General features: G+C 48.2%; 1 protein-coding gene across 1 annotated transcript in view; it reads left to right on the top strand.

Annotated features, from left to right (window-relative positions):
• Positions 1-14956, top strand: part of POGLUT1 (protein O-glucosyltransferase 1) — an 85507-nt gene extending 70551 nt beyond the window's left edge. The window contains exons 9-11 of the mRNA XM_078656364.1: positions 3860-4027; positions 11337-11393; positions 13196-14956. Coding sequence (XP_078512490.1) covers positions 3860-4027; positions 11337-11393; positions 13196-13352 — 382 coding nt within the window. The 3' untranslated portion in view covers positions 13353-14956. The remainder of the gene's footprint in view (positions 1-3859; positions 4028-11336; positions 11394-13195) is intronic.
• Positions 14957-16460: the final 1504 nt, after the last annotated feature.

Below are 16460 nucleotides of genomic sequence, written 5' to 3'. Positions count from 1 at the left end.
AAACATCCAACAGACCATGAAACGCTTCTCCAAGACTGCTTAGATACACCATACAGCTGACTATCACAGGACGCGCGCCAGGGTCGACCTCCGTCTGGCAATACAACTTATTTAGTCTTGTGCTCATATATTTTTAGTTTACTCTGTCACAACATAATACCTCAACTAGAACGTCTGGTAGTGTCATGTACACAATACTGCACTAGGGTTATCTCACTCCTTTTATCAAGCTACAGGGCTGAACCATTTAGCACAAAATAAACATAAACCATAGATAAATACAACATCAGCTGTTGATAGCTCAAATGAATGGGGAATCCCAAAAGCGTTGGTAAAGGGCACGCAGACACTGAAAGTCCACCAGGGAGCCATACAAAGGGTAGAGGTGTGCTGTGTCAGTGCTCATAAGGTTAAGTGTAGGAAGGTGGCTACCTGACTATGGTTACCCCAGATTTTTTGCCTTGTGTTTAGCTGGTTTTCGACTTAGTTGGCCTGGTTCCCTGCTAGTCAGGGCCCCAGGCTATCTGCTCTCTCTGTAAAATGGATTCCATGTACCCTAGGTACATACCACAATTGGAAATGGACTCCTTGTCAGCCCCTGTACCATGCACTGTAGGTGCTCAGGGCATAGGTGCCACCAAGGCCTACCAGGGGCTGCAGCATATCTTTTGCCACCCCTGGCTGGTTCTTAAATTGACACAACTGGCTGATCACTCAGCTGGGGTAAGGTGGTGTAATCACCCCTTGCTTAGATATAGTATACCTATATCTAAACCTATATCTGGACACATATAAACCTGTGAGCCACTCCTATGGAAGGCCTCATCAATCCTGGAGGCAGAGTGCGTGGTTTAATGTGAGATGGAGCTCTAGCATGAGCTGAGCCTGTCTGCAGCCGTCGGGAACAAATCCCTAAGCTGTTTCAGGATAATGCCATACCATATACTCTTAAGTGCATTATAATCCTCGCGGTTATATAGCAACTTTGGTTTGGCTTTATCAAAACATGTCGTGTAAGGTGTCATACGATTTGGAATACTATCCCCTCGCCAGTTCTGGCGACGGGGATAGCATTCCACCCCTCTAGAGGGGCTAGACATGTTACTTTACTTAAATGCGGTTAATTTCTAAAAGGACCTTGGATCCACAAAATGGATGCTTCTGCCACAGACACAAGTCTGACCCCCTGAACCTGACCGAAACTCAGCCAAGGGGGCCTGGACAAAGGGTTTCCTGTCGCAGGGAGGTGTCACACCCCCTCAGACAGGAGATAGTGGATTGTAGCAGGGAGGTTTGAAAGAAACCAGACACTGCTTGGGGCGCACAAGGCTGCCCCTTGCATAATCCGGCCAAACCGGTACTGGGGCACTCCAGCCCCCGACCCAGCGCGGCCTGGATCAAAGGAAAGGGGTGTAACCACCCCCTTCCTGGGTCCCACCCATAGGAGGGGACCTAGCAGGTAATCCAGCCCCCTAGATTGGTATAAGAATGGGAGCAGTGCCAAAGCACTTCAGATTATCCTGATGAAACATAAGAAACGAAACTCTGGACCCTTCGACATCCTACTCAACATAGAAGACTGAAGAATCTCCCTTGTGGTCAAGGAGGGACCACCCTGTGCAAACGGGCACCATCCAGCACCTCGACGTCTGCTTTGTTGCAGTTCCCGCCGGAACTCGAGCGACAGAGATCGACGAGATCAAGCTTTCCTGCCTTCTAACAGCCCGATCCACAGTCCCTGCAGAGCTGAGACCCGTGGAGGTGACCGGAAGCGTGGGGCACGCCATCTTGGAAAGACCACGAGACGCTGACCGTGCAGCCCACGAGTGACCCTCGAAGCTGTACACCGGGGTTTGAGAAGCCCCAACCCTGAGCCACTCTTGCACCGAAGTTCAGCCCTCCACACTCGACGAGTGCTGCGTGGGGCCCTTCTGCTTCTTTTGGCTCAACGCGTTGGCCCGGTCACTTGCCAGCCGGCTTGTGGCCCCTGTGCCGACGAAACTTGAAAAACGACTTGCGATTCTGGTTGCTCCAGATTTGCACCAGCTCCCCTGAAAAGGAGCCCCCACTCTGACCCTCCTGATCCGAGTGAGAAGCAATCTTCCGGTTCCGCGTGGATTGCTTTTGCCAAGTGTTGTTTGCTCCAATCTTGAAGCCGACAGCGCCGACGGCGAGAGCCTGCGTGGGACAGATCGTGACCTGCTCCTGGACGTCGTAGATGCCCCAGAGCCCACGTGACAGCGGAGAGAAGCTCCTCGACGACCACCTGATTGCGCCCGACATTGCCTGGTTCCGTCCTGGTTCCACCCTGGTCACTGCTGAGTGACCCAGACTCCGTCCCCTCTGCTTTCAGGTACTTTTCGACTTCGATCCACCCTTGGATCCCACCGGACACTTCTCCGCCACAGCGCCTGCAGCCTCTTCAGCTCCAAGCACCAAGAATCAGCGTGACGAAACCCGACTCTACTTCGACCCTGTGCACCCGCTTCCTGTGGGTGAGGTAACATTGCAACGCCGGTGTTCCCACACTGGTACACACCTCTAGGGTCTGTGTCTTAAGTTTTGTCCCTCTAGGTTCAGCGGAAGTGTCCTTAAACTCTATTTGTGTAACTTTTACGCACCATTGACTAACATTGGTGCATGCGTGCGCTTTCAGCACTGCACCCGAATCCCGCGGGCTTTTCCCGACTTCAGCATTGCTTGTCCCGACTGCTCCCAGCGATTCCCTAGGCCCTTGGCCTAACCACTGTTCGATTGGTATCTCTTATACCACTTGTTTAGTATATGGTCTGAGTGGCCCCTCGCCCTCATCCATAATTGTGCAACTTTGTATGTTATACTGTGCTTTTGATTTAACGCTTGTGCCCCTTTATTCATAAAGAGTACTGGGGATTATTGTGAGTAATAAATACATATATTTTTATAATATATACTTGTGTGGTGTCCTTTCATTTGATATTACAGGATTGTGATTGGTAAAACAGCTCGCTTAACTCGACCTCTTGAGTTAAGCCTTAAGGCTGCTTAGTCTATGCTACCATTAAGATAGCTTGTCTATAAGGTTGACTTCCAACCAGACACCATAAGGGGACATTTGGACTGATACAAGGTGGTTCCAGAATTGGAGACATCATATATCAGGCCAACTTCTCACATTAAGGTAATGCAATTGAGTGTCTTTTAGGCCTTCATGCAGCTGGGCTTGAGTAAGGTGATCATGATTGGACACTGACACTCCCTGCCTCCTTTGAAAAGTCAGGGAATTTTTTATTGTGCGCAGCAGTGCCGGCTTCTCGGAGCATCCCTTACCCATGGTAGAGGAATGTAAAAAATGCCTTCGTGTGATGCTGTAAGGTGGACAAGAGATAGGAAATCAATGCAGTCAATCTTAGTGCGTGGATGTCAGTCTCCCACATTTCAGCATCATTACACTTAAATACTTTTTATGTGGGGTCTGGCCAGGGTGTTCGCATATGGGGGGGTTACGATATGCGTGTATATGTATTCACGGGTTCTGCGGTGTAAAGCTATGCTTCTGGCCTGACCTTCAGACAACAGGATAACCAGAAATTAGGCATCGGACGCAGCTACAGTGTAGACATTAAGAGGCAGCTCCACCCAATGAGAACATAGAAAAATACCCTCGAGAGGGAGTTATAATAGTGGGAACACTTATCTGTTTTCAAGTCAGCGATGAAGCCTGCTGAGGCGGAAATCCTCGCATTGCAGGGACAGGATGAATGCTGTTCTTGGGCAGTGTCTGTCTGGTGAACAAATAAAGGACTATGTGTTAAATGCCTGATGTCACTGTTAATGAACTCTTTTAATCTTGCCATGTTGGGCTTGTTTCTTTCTATAGGTACCTGTTTAACTTCCGGGGCGTGGCAGCCAGCTTCCGCCTGAAGCATCTCTTCCTCTGCGGCTCCCTAGTCTTCCACGTGGGTGATGAGTGGCTGGAGTTCTTCTACCCCCGGCTCAAGCCGTGGGTGCATTATATCCCGGTGCGGCAGGACCTTTCTAACCTCAGGTACGTGCAGCGGGTGCATTCCATCATGGTCCTGCAGGAATCGTCTGATACTCTATGTGCAGTGAGCATCTCCCTACTACAATGTCTGTAACGGCCAGTTCAGGGTTGAAAGTCCCCGGGGCAGAGTCCATGCTCCCTAACTTGTCGCTCTGGCTGCCCCAAAATGCTTTCTTGTTAGGGTAACCCATGTCATAAACATCCTGCCAAGGGTTCTACATCAATTTGATATGTTGTTCACCAACAGAGTATTACATTCCTTATAATATGGGTTACTACCTTCCCCGTGACATTAGTAACTGTTGATGATATCTCTTTAGTAGTGCTAGGGGTACAGCCCCTTTGCTGTCTGAACCCTAGCTCGGACACTGCCTGCTGGCTTTTCCCATGTAGGATTTATTATTCAGGCATCTAAACCTCTTTATTTTTGCGTTGTGCCTGAGTGTGCTGAGTTGCATGGTGAAGACCCTTGGGCTGCGGCCCCCTTGGATGTATGCATCCCCTATGTTGTACGGTGCTGCATAATGTTTAGTGATTGTGCAGTTGTCTTCCCGGCCCTCTATATGTTTCTTGCGCTGCGTGTTCCTTGATCCTGCCTAAACAACTGATTGTAAAGCCAGGTGCATGTTTTTGAGTCTGGATTTGTGTAATAAATTGTATTATTGTTCGTGGTGGGTGACTACCCATCTCATGGAATAATCACAGGCCATGTCAGGGTGAACCCGTAAAGTAACTAAATAACCCTGAGCTCAGCCCCCTGGTAGCCACGGCACAGAGCATGTAGGGCAGTGTGTAACGTATTTATGCAGTACCAAAACTGCAATGAAGTCAAAAAGAAAACCATAAAAATCCCAAACCAAACTTGAAAAATAGCATAAAATGTAATAAACAAAATGACAAAAATCCAATTAAGGGAACCAATGATATGAGTTTAAAAAAAAAAATGAAGTAGAAAGTGTCAAAAAGCATCCATTGCCAATGATAGTAAATGGTTGTGGTAGACCGGGACCTAGGCATAGTTTGTAGCTGACCGCAATGGAGTACCGGTTGGATACTTAACCTAGTACCGGTTGGATCCTTAACCTAGATTCATCCTCTTAAAATATTTTATCTTCTGACTTTGCTCCTTTAAGCCCCAATCCACCAAGACGTACACGTCTAAAGCCCCCCAGGACCACAGAGGTGGCACTTGGAGACTTATAGGGTGTCAGGCAGAGGCCGAACTGCAGGCTCCAGTCTAGGTTCAGTTGCCACTGGGCAGTTGCTAGAAAATGCACCTTCTACCTTGTTGTGTCCTTGTAGATGTAACAGGAGGTCAGGTTTATGACCCTATAGTCCACTTATTTTACCTGGGTACAAGAGATGGAGCAGGTTCAGTCTTCAAGGCTGTTCCCATATCTCAGACAGATGGTTCAGCCCTCTTCTTATCTTCAGAGATCTCTGAAGGGGAGAACCTGGACATTCTTCCTTTATGCCTGGTGCAAGGTAGAAGGTGGGAATAACTCTTGAGCATGCCTTAACCAATGGGGTAAAAGTTTCCGGGACCACCCTACCCAAGTGGGGCAGTTTCAAGATGGCATATGGATCATTACATCAGGTAGTAGCCTCTGCACACTGTTTTTAATAAGGTAGCTAGCCACACCATTAAAGTATCCTAGTTGTTGGACACGGCCTCGTGGCGTGGGCCTAACCCTCCCGCCTGGCGGGCCCCGGACGACATCGGGCCGCCGTCAAGCTGCTGTCGACCCCCCTGACACGAACATTCCCGAACCCGCAAGGAGGGCCGCCCCCTGGCAACCTACGGCTCTCCCTCTCCCTGGCCCCCGGCGGGCCCTGCTCGCCAACGCCGGCGGTCCAGCAACCATGCCTGGCCCCATCTCTGGCCCGACTCCATCTTGGGCCCATCACGTCCCGAGCACGTGGCCGCCGCCACCCTGGCCCCGGCCCCAGCGAAGCCCCGACATCGGGGCACCAAGATCCTCCCAGGTGGTCTAGTGGCCACTTGACAGATCCGAAAGGCGGGAAGTTTCGATGGCCCTCCAGCCGTCCCCGGACGCCTGGTATCGATCGCCCTCCAGCCTCCCTGGGCGCTGGCTCCACCCCCCTGCTGGGTGTCTGGACACCTTCATCCCGGCCCCTCTGACCCCCAGGCGCGAGGGTCCGGACATCAAAGGACTCCAGTCCTATATCTGGGCCAGCCCTGGATCAGGACGGGAGTTGTATCTGGAGTGGAAGCCCTGCTGACCTCGTCGCGGCTGATCCTGATCCAAACTCGTGCACCTGGAACTATCTTTGAGGCCCTGCTGACGCTGTCGCGGCCTGACCAAGCTGAACCACCTTCGAGGCCCTGCTGTCGCGGCCTGTCAACGCTGAACTACCTTAGAGGCCCTGCTGACGCTGTCGCGGCCTGACCAAGCTGAACCACCTTCGAGGCCCTGCTGACGCTGTCGCGGCCTGTCCACGCTGAACTACCTTAGAGGCCCTGCTGACGCTGTCGCGGCCTGACCAAGCTGAACCACCTTCGAGGCCCTGCTGACGCTGTCGCGGCCTGACCACGCTGAACGATCTTCGAGGCCCTGCTGACGCTGTCGCGGCCTGACCACGCCGAACCACCTTCGAGGCCCTGCTGTCGCGGCCTGTCCAAGCTGAAATATCTCCGAGGCCCTGCTGTCGCGGCCTGAACCCTTGAACTAGCCACGCACCCGTGGGTGCCAAGACTGTCCCGCTACCCCCTTTTCCCCCAAGATCAAGACATTACGGATCCCTCGATCCTTGCCGCTATCCTGCCAAGAACATGCTTTGAGTACTTGTATAAAGATTCTTGTGAACCTCCTCCCTGTGTAGTGTCTATCTGTAAGTAGTGTGATTACCCTGCTGTTACGATTGTAGGAGAGGAGCCTCGCCAAGGAGGCCTCCCTACGGTGCTCGGCCTATTCCATACAGAGAGAGGGGTCTCGGGGCGGACAGTCAGACACCTTCTGTCCCCCCTGGGGTCGCCTTTCCAACACTAGTAGACTACCTAACCTTTTTTAACTACCACCACTTCCCGACATCTACACTTCCCTAGGGCCCTCACACCCACAGCACCAACTGGCAGGGACAAAAGAACTCCGATAAAGAGCCCCTTTTAGGGTGCCCGTCAGACATTGCACCGCCAGTTTGACGAGGAGCAAAACCCAGATGATGAAGCATGACACCTAGCTTGCTGGGTGTGTGAGGGTTTTAGTCCCAAAAGGAGGATTCCCCTCCCTTTCTTCCCTTGTTGGGGCCTTTTTTCAATGTCCGGTTCATTCACCTTCTTTCACCTTGGGGAACAGCGTACCTCGTACTGTTTATGAAGTCTTTGTGTCCCTCCAACTTCAGAACAGGAGGCAAGCACACACAAGCCCTTGAATAATCTTCTCATGCAAGTTTCAATCCACGTCCAGTCTTTGTCCTCTCCTTAGAAAAAGCAGCAACTGCAGGCCAGCCCAGAAAAGCAGCACAGCGCAAATGGCAGTGCTCCCAGTCACAGCTCTTCTTCCTTGGCAGAGGTTCCTCTTCATTCTAGAAGTAATCTAAAGTTCTGGGGTTTTAGGTCTAATATTTATACCCCATTTTCTCTTTTTAGTCTGTTTCAAGAGTCTCTGAGCTCAGTAAAACCAGTTCTGTCCTCCCTGGTTCAGTTTCACTCCAGGAGGTGGAGACAGCATTGTGCAGAGCAAACACGGCCTATTCAGGTGCTAGTGAAAACTCCTCCCACCACCCTAAACGCAGAAAGGTCTATTCAACCTAGATCTGCAGGGCCCACCACAACTCTCCTTGCGACTGTCTAAAGTGAATGGACATTACCAGGTCCTGTCAATCTTAAACCAGATGATGAATACAAAAACAGGTACAAAAGGGGGTGGTGATGGACGGAGCATCTGAACCAATCAAACACTCACACCCAGTCAAAAGATCTGGGTTTAATCCATCACCGTTCTTTAGCCCATCTGCCACCCCAGTTCAGACATGGCCATATGCAAATCAGTCTGACCCTGTGCCTCTTTTGTACCGAATACACAAACAGGCAGAGGCCCACAGAATGGTAAAGCAAGAAAATGCCTACTTTCTAAAAGAAGCATTTTCAAACACACAATTTAAAAACTACTCTACTAAAAAGTTATTAAATTCTGAGTTCAGAGAGCCTAAACTCAATTTCTCTATGTTGTCCCAATGAAAGGGTACACTTGTAAGAGGTTACAAGGCAGCTCCCATGTTTACCTATGGACAGCCTTTCAGTAGTGAATAATGAAATGCACAGTATTTCACGTTCGGGGCATGTAACACACACAAGTGCATGTCTTACCTTTCACATACGCGGCACCCTAACCATGGGGGCACCTTGGGCCTACCTGAGGGGTGCCTTAAATGTAAGAAAGAGAAGGTTACGGTCTGGCAAGTGGGTGCACTTGCCCGGTCAACATGGGAGGTGAAACTGTGCTCGCAGACACTGCAGTGGCAGATCTAAGACACGTTTGAAAGGCTACTGGTGTGGGTGGCACAATCAGCATCATTTGATTTGCAGGCCCTGGGACACACAGTACACTATACTAGGGATGCATTGATAAATCAAATATGCCAATTGTGGAGAACCAATCATATTCACAATTTACACTGGGAGCACATGCACTTTAGTACTGATCAGCAGTGGTAAAGTGCCCAGACTCCTATAGCCAACAAAGACATAATGTTTGGGGATACACCTGCCAAAAGGGCCAGGTCTAAAACTCCCTGTCAGTGAAAAGCAGGCATGGCAAAAAGACAGCCCACCTCCTGAGTTTTTCAGGGAGTCCCATGATCTTACATTTCATGTTTTTGTTGAATCTCTCGACTGTACCATTTGTTTGTGGATGATATGGGGTAGAAACTTGTACGTCACACCACATTCATTCCACATAGGCTTTAGGTAGCCAGACATGAAGTTCATACCCGTCTGACACCACATCCTTAGGGAAACCCACTCTTGTAAAAATACTGGAGGGCTCTAGCAACTGCAGGAGCAGTGACAGTCCTAACGGATACAGCTTCAGTGTACCTGGTGGCATGATCCACTACCACCAATTCTTTCAAGATGTTCAGCTGCAGGATGAGTCGCTGGTCGTGATTGTCGAGACTGGTGCAAGCAGGGTTTGGCGCCAAAAGTTCACATAAAATCTTCAGTTCTTGCTATTCTTGCGGTTCCTCTTTGTCCTCTTCTTATGGGTCAGTAAAATCTTATTTCCTGGCATCAAGGGTGTGCCAAAATACTCCATTTGGTGCGTTCAGGGGAGTGGCAGATAGTAGCCAATAGGCTGCTTACCCTTAGGGAGTCTACACCCTCTATATGGCCACTTGTTTTTAGAAGTGGTCATAACCCTGACACAGAGAGCGTAATTCAGCCAAAACCAAGATGGTGGAATTCTAAAAGTTGTGTCCACATCAGGCAGCCCACCTTAGTGTGGAACTCGCCTGTCATTTTCAATTTTTATTTAATTTTTTTCAAATTCTTTTGATTTTCCTATGTTGCATTCAATGGGTGCACTGTATAGTTTGTCTCGAGTAGAACCTACTGCAGTTCTCTCGCTCGGCTGCCTTCATCTCATACCTCAAAGAGCAAAAAAGACAGGGTAACCACTACTGAATTGTTTGTGTCCTAAAGAAGGTGGTTTCTACACGCATCAGCATTTTTCAGAAAACTTCACTAAGTAAGAACCCAATATTGGAATGAAGAATCCTGGCTATCAATTTTTTAAATGGAGATTTTTGTTGGAACAAACGTTAATGTTTGTTATTATGTGTATTGGCCTTATGTATTTTTAGTATTAAATTATTGTAGGCATTTTGATTGAAGAATTTGCTTATTTGTAATCTAAAGTGTATTAATGGTAATATAAATACTTTAATGTTTTATTATAGATCTTGGAAAAATGGCAAAGAAGTTACTGTAAAACAATTCAGTGATTAACTATTGGCAGCAGATATCACACAATAACACTAACATCTTTTCATGGCTCCGCATTTAACCTCTTCACTGCAGTGGGAATTCCGCCGCAGTGCTAGACATTCCAATCGCAGACGTGGTCATGACGGCTCCCGGCTGTCATAAGCACAAGCCCACCGTGACTCATGACGGCCGGGAGTCGTCATGAGCATAGAAGAGGTTAAAGAAAGAATACACTTCTAATTTGAATGCTAAGCTTGTCCCTGGCAAAAACCCGGGTGGGGGATGTTTATCTCAATCCAAAACCCATAGACTGGATGGCCGCACTCTCCTTTTGCTGGGCTGTTTGTGAAACTATATCATGAGAAATGTTTGTTTTTGGTTCTAAAATCAGTGGAAGGCGTGTGGCTGCATCATTTTTTTTCAGAAATTCTTCTAGAAATTGAGGAATTTATGACTTGGGCCATAGCAGCGGACACAGTCCATTTTGGGAACTGTCTCCCTGAACAGAGTATTACATTTTTAACAATGTGCTGAGCGGTCCCTCTAGTAAGAAGACTCCCATAAGGCTTAGGGTGTTCCAGAATCTCCCTCCAAAACATAAACTATTCCATAAAGTGTAAGTCTGAGAAGCAGACCGTAAAACTACATTTTCCACTGCAATTCCTGGATCTAATACTAGCTCTGTGGTTTCAGGAGACTCTTGCGGTGTTAAGAGATTGAAAGAAACCCTGGTGGAAATGGGTGTTTTTTCACCCAATGAATACCCGTGCATTAAACAGTAAGCAATAATGTGTGCCCATTTTGGGGGCATTATATAAACCCTAGTGTGTGCTGTTTTGTATAGGCAACTACCACCAGGTAGTGCCTGGTGGTAAGTGCCTTCACAAAGGCAGGGGCGAGCACTGCATTCATTTCATAATGGGGCACTCATTATCTGAATTGCCTTGTTAATGTCTTTTAACTAGAACTAGGGAAACCGTGTACAGTTTACAATAAAACTATCCAACCTGCCCGTGGAAAAGCAATTTATTGGGTCCAAATTCCTATAAATACAATGTATAAACTTTGAATTTGGGGGCACAGGTGGGTTTATACAACATCAATACAAAGATCTTATGCAAGAGGATGCACACATGGTCCTTGTACAGGTCTATTAGTAGTAGAGAAGTCAAGGTCTGCACAGCACTTATTAGCAGCTAAGCAACCTGTTGAGTCTACAATGAAATGCCATTTCAAATATGTTCCATGCATAGCCAAAGCTTGAAAGGATGGTTTTGTAAGATGGAGCTTTTTATAAATATTAAAGAACAGATATTTAATTTCTAAATAAATCATGTTTCTGATATAATTTCTGATCTCTCACAGGGAACTACTGCAGTTTGTAAAGGAGAATGACGAAGTTGCACGACAAGTTTCAAAAAGGTGAGTACAGCACATTCTGAGGGCGTGGGCCAGTAACAGTAGTTGGAAAACTGTGGCACAAAGTTTGGGTAGTGTGGATGAGACAAGGTCCCATATTTTGTGTCTTAGCAATACCTAGGTATAGGGAGTTCAGACATGGTGAAGTGCCAACGACAACCCTTTCTAAATTCAGGCGAAATAGGACTGAAGTATCTTCCTGACTTTGGGAATGTTCAAGTTCAAATACTTTTATTCGATTAACTTATGGTAATCATAAAAAGTGCATCATACAATACAATTCATATAAAAACATTGTTACATTATATGATATATATAAAAAGTAAACTTTACATACAATCATAATCTAAGAAAAAATTTAAAATATAAATCAAATTGTCGACAGTACTTGAATGCTAGATTTGATTAATTTTGCTACGAGTCAATAAACAGGACTTTAAAAACAGGGCAACATTTTTGGCTACGTATTGAGATTCTAGCAGCTGTAACGCCAAAAAAGCTGGGCGACAGGACCTCAACCCCATTTGTCTCAGGAGTGGGGTAATCCAACGTTTGCGCGCTGGTTTATAGTAACAACAGAACAAAGTAACATGTATAGTTGATTGGGCGGAGTCATGATCGCATGGACATTTACTTAGTTCATGAGACCAGTCGGACACAGTTGGAAAAGTGACAAGGCGGAAAAGTAAATTAAAGCGAAACCTGGTCAATAGGTACTTTTCATAATTTGATAAATAAAAAGTGAGATAGGGCTGTATACTAACAGAAACTTGAACCATTAACACTTGCGCGTTAGTTTTCTTTGTTACTTCAGACAAAAGGCGCAAATCCCTTAGGTGGTTAAGACATACGTTTTTCAGAGACTTTCTAGAAATGTCTACCATTATTAAGGGCTCAGTAAAGTATTGTGGGCAGTTCAGGTCGTGAAAGAAGTTAAAAACGTAAAGTAGCCATGGAATCTTCTTCCAACGAGCTAGGTTTAAACAGTTGGCTATCAAAGAACGTGTTAGGTGACATTGTGGCTTCGTCCAGATACGGTGCCAGAGGAGAATTGGTTGGCATTTGATGTCATCAGAAAGGTAATCCATACCAAGCTCGATATGGCAACCGTAATTTGGAGCACTACTTGGGAGAGCCAGAAGATATTTTAAAAAGCCATTTTGGATCTTTTGTAGGTTGTCGGTGGGTACATAGCCCCAAACGCCCGCACCGTATGTTGCTATGCTTTGGTAATGATTGGTCACAACCAAACTGAATTCCTGCCACATAACAGAATCTTTAACCCAAAACCTACACTAGCTTCCATAGCACCCAAAATCCTGTTCAAAGTTTGCTGCTTTGTGCATAGAGCCACCCACAAAAACTCGCCGCACTACCTAGGCGATCTACTCATCTCTGGTGGTTCTAAGGGCCTTTGATGTCATTAAAGCCTTCTTTAGAACATGCTAGAGTGCAGAAAGTCTTTCTTTGGGGTGGCCACAACAGTCTAGAACTTGCTGCCTGCTCAATTCAGTCTTGTCCTTCAAGGGGCACTTTCTTTGGTTCATCTGGCAGATGGTTTTAGTCTGCAAAACGGGCACCTGAGTGCCATGTGCCTGATAAGTAATTGTGTGCCTGACCGTCCCTGCCATAGGTGGCTGGGGCTAGCAGTGTGAGAGAGTCACTCCGTCCATCGTGAGTGGATACTGGTTATAGGTTAATGTGAAGGCTGATCTTCTGATGGGGAGTGGTGAGCTAAGAGGATTGGTGGACAGGGGAATGTATGATGGTCCTTTTCTTACCCTTTTCTTCTTCTGGTCCTGTAGGGGGCAGCAGTTCATCTCTGACCACCTGCGCATGGAGGATGTATCCTGCTATTGGGAATCCCTGCTGAAAGAATACGCCAAACTTCTAAAGTACAAAGTGAAAAGGAAAAAGAGCTATATGGAGCTTGCTCCGCCGCGTGTGCGAACAGAACTCTAAAGTTTGCCCAGGTGGACTGAACTCTAAAACCTGCCCATGTGATCAGAACTCTACGCTCTACCCATGCGAAGAAAAATCTAAACTCTGCCCATGTGATCAGAACTCTAAGCTCCACGCATGCGAAGAGAAATCTAAACTCTGCCCATGTGAACAGAACTTTAAACTCTGCCTGAGTGATCAGAACTCTAAGCTCTACTCACGCAAACAGAACCTTTGGGTCCAAATCAGTATCTGAAATAATCTACATTTCTGGGACCAGTGACAGTTTTAAAGCATAAAAGAAAGTTCAGTTTTCAGCCAGCAGCATATATGAAACGTTAGGGGCCAATTAGATTGATCTAAGAGGAACCTAAAAGCATATTATATCTGCCTGTCTAAAGCAGACCAGCAACCTTTTTAAGTGGGACTTACAACTTCAATCAGGTTCACTGCCCACCACTCTACCCAATCAGATTCACTGCCCTACCTGGAGATTCTGCCTTCAATCAATGTGTTCACCAATTTTCTTTCCGTTACTTCGACTCGTCAGATCATCCGCTGTCTTTTCTGATTAATTGTCCACCTTCCTTTTATTTTTGATGTGTAATGTGTGCTGCAGCTTTACCTTCAGGAGGGATGTGGGTTGACTCTGGGCAGTCCTCTTCTAACCAGGAGGTCTGTGGGCTACGGAAGCTCTTTCTGTATTCCTATCACAGGACTTTTACCAAGAGTGGAATATATTTTGCATCCTATGGGTGAGGCATAAATACTTCTGTATGTGGTGAGTTTGGTTGACAGATGTTCTCTTATGGACAGGGCTCTGGATGCCTAAAACCAACTTGAAGGTGCCTTCATTCCCATAGTTTCAGCTCGCTTCTTTCAGCCGCCAGCTGCTCTCCGTGTGACTTGTCTGGAGACCGCACTCTGCCCCAGTCTGATCTCTTCCTGCCTCTAGCAACAGTTTAAGCTGCATGGCTTTATCTGAGCTGGGTCACCCTTCCTTGGGCGCTGTTGCTGGTCCTTGGGGCAATTGTCAATCACAGCATGATGGATAGGAAATTACACCACACACACACAGGAAATGACATCCTGCAGGCAGAGATGTGATCAGTATTAGTGTGCATCGCCTCACCTACCTTGAACCGCCTCTGGTGCTTGTCATCCCTCCCAACCAGCATTGGATAGGACCCTGGAATTGTAAGCCCGCGCATGATTGGTGCTTTTGGTTGTAAAATCAGGACTGGCGTAAAGTCTCCATGGTGGAGTGGGCACTGGATCTGCCCGTTTCCATAGTTTACTGCGCGCCACCAGCCTGGACTGCCTTTCTGTGCGCCTGTATGCCCAGCAGCTAGAAGTCTTGAAATCACCACAAATGCTGTGAATGAAGCCGTAGAGGCAGGAGCATGCTGCTCTTGATGGTATTACTGCACTCTGTTGGTTCTAAAATCATGTTTAACGTTTAAAAACAAGATGCAAAAAATCAAAATGGCTCCAATTATTATGCAGTATTGGGAAGTAAAATGCCAATGTGCCATCCGTGTTCTCAGCAAAAAATAAACAGGACATGGGGTTCTTTAAAACATTTTGTAACCGAACTAGAATTTCACAAGAAATACTACTTTTAATAAAATAACTTTGTAAATCATGCGTGCATCTAGTTGGGAGTGGAAAGCCGGGCGAGGGCCTAGTCGGACACCATTCCACGTAAATTATTAACCTAGAGAAGCCCACAGTTGTGGGCACGTCGCCCAGACCTTTACTTCCACTGTCTCAGTGCTTTTAAACTCGCTAGAGTATTTGAAGCACCAAAGGACACCATTGACTACCACCTAGTCAGGAGGGGCAAGGATGGTGTGTGCTCACCAGCGTCAGTGCAGTGATACTGCAGCCCTTCTGCCAAGGTATTGCTTGTCACTGCTCTATCTTATCCTACTTCCATGACATCTGTGGTGCAGGGAGCTGGCGACTCCTGAGCGGACTTGGTTTGTTGACATGTCTTCCATGAAGATCATGTCAGAACATGTGTGGCCTCCAGCAGCCATGGTTGCTCCCCGCCCTGCATTGCTGCCATGTCAGACCTTGTGTGGGTGTCCAGCAGCCCTGGCTGCTCCCCGCCCTGCATTGCTGCCATGTCAGACCTTGTGTGGCCTCCAGCAGCCATGGCTGCTCCCCGGCCTGCATTGCTGCCATGTCAGACCTTGTGTGGGCTCCAGCAGCCATGGCTACTCCCCGCCCTGCATTGCTGCCATGTCAGACCTTGTGTGGCCTCCAGCAGCCATGGCTACTCCCCGCCCTGCATTGCTGCCATGTCAGACCTTGTGTGGCCTCCAGCAGCCATGGCTACTCCCTGCCCTGCATAGCTGCCATGTCAGACCTTGTGTGGCCTCCAGCAGCCATGGTTGCTCCCCGCCCTGCATTGCTGCCATGTCAGACCTTGTGTGGGCTCCAGCAGCCATGGTTTCTCCCCGCCCTGCATAGCTGCCATGTCAGACCTTGTGTGGGCTCCAGCAGCCATGGTTTCTCCCCGCCCTGCATAGCTGCCATGTCAGACCTTGTGTGGCCTCCAGCAGCCATGGTTGCTCCCCGCCCTGCATAGCTGCCATGTCAGACCTTGTGTGGCCTCCAGCAGCCATGGTTTCTCCCCGCCCTGCATAGCTGCCATGTCAGACCTTGTGTGGGCTCCAGCAGCCATGGTTTCTCCCCGCCCTGCATAGCTGCCATGTCAGACCTTGTGTGGCCTCCAGCAGCCATGGTTTCTCCCCGCCCTGCATAGCTCCCAATGCCAGACCTTGTGTGGCCTCCAGCAGCCATGGTTTCTCCCCGCCCTGCATAGCTGCCATGTCAGACCTTGTGTGGGCTCCAGCAGCCATGGTTTCTCCCCGCCCTGCATAGCTGCCATGTCAGACCTTGTGTGGCCTCCAGCAGCCGTGGCAGCTCCCGCCCTGCATAGCTCCCAATGCCAGACCTTGTGTGGCCTCCAGCAGCCATGGTTGCTCCCCGCCCTGCATTGCTGCCATGTCAGACCTTGTGTGGGCTCCAGCAGCCATGGCTGCTCCCGCCCTGCATAGCTGCCATGTCAGACCTTGTGTGGGCTCCAGCAGCCATGGCTGCTCCCGCCCTGCATTGCTG

This window comes from Lissotriton helveticus, chromosome 8, assembly GCF_964261635.1.
Source record: "Lissotriton helveticus chromosome 8, aLisHel1.1, whole genome shotgun sequence".
In the NCBI taxonomy this organism is placed as follows: Eukaryota; Metazoa; Chordata; class Amphibia; order Caudata; family Salamandridae; genus Lissotriton; species Lissotriton helveticus.
This window is presented reverse-complemented; position numbering and strand designations above follow the sequence as displayed.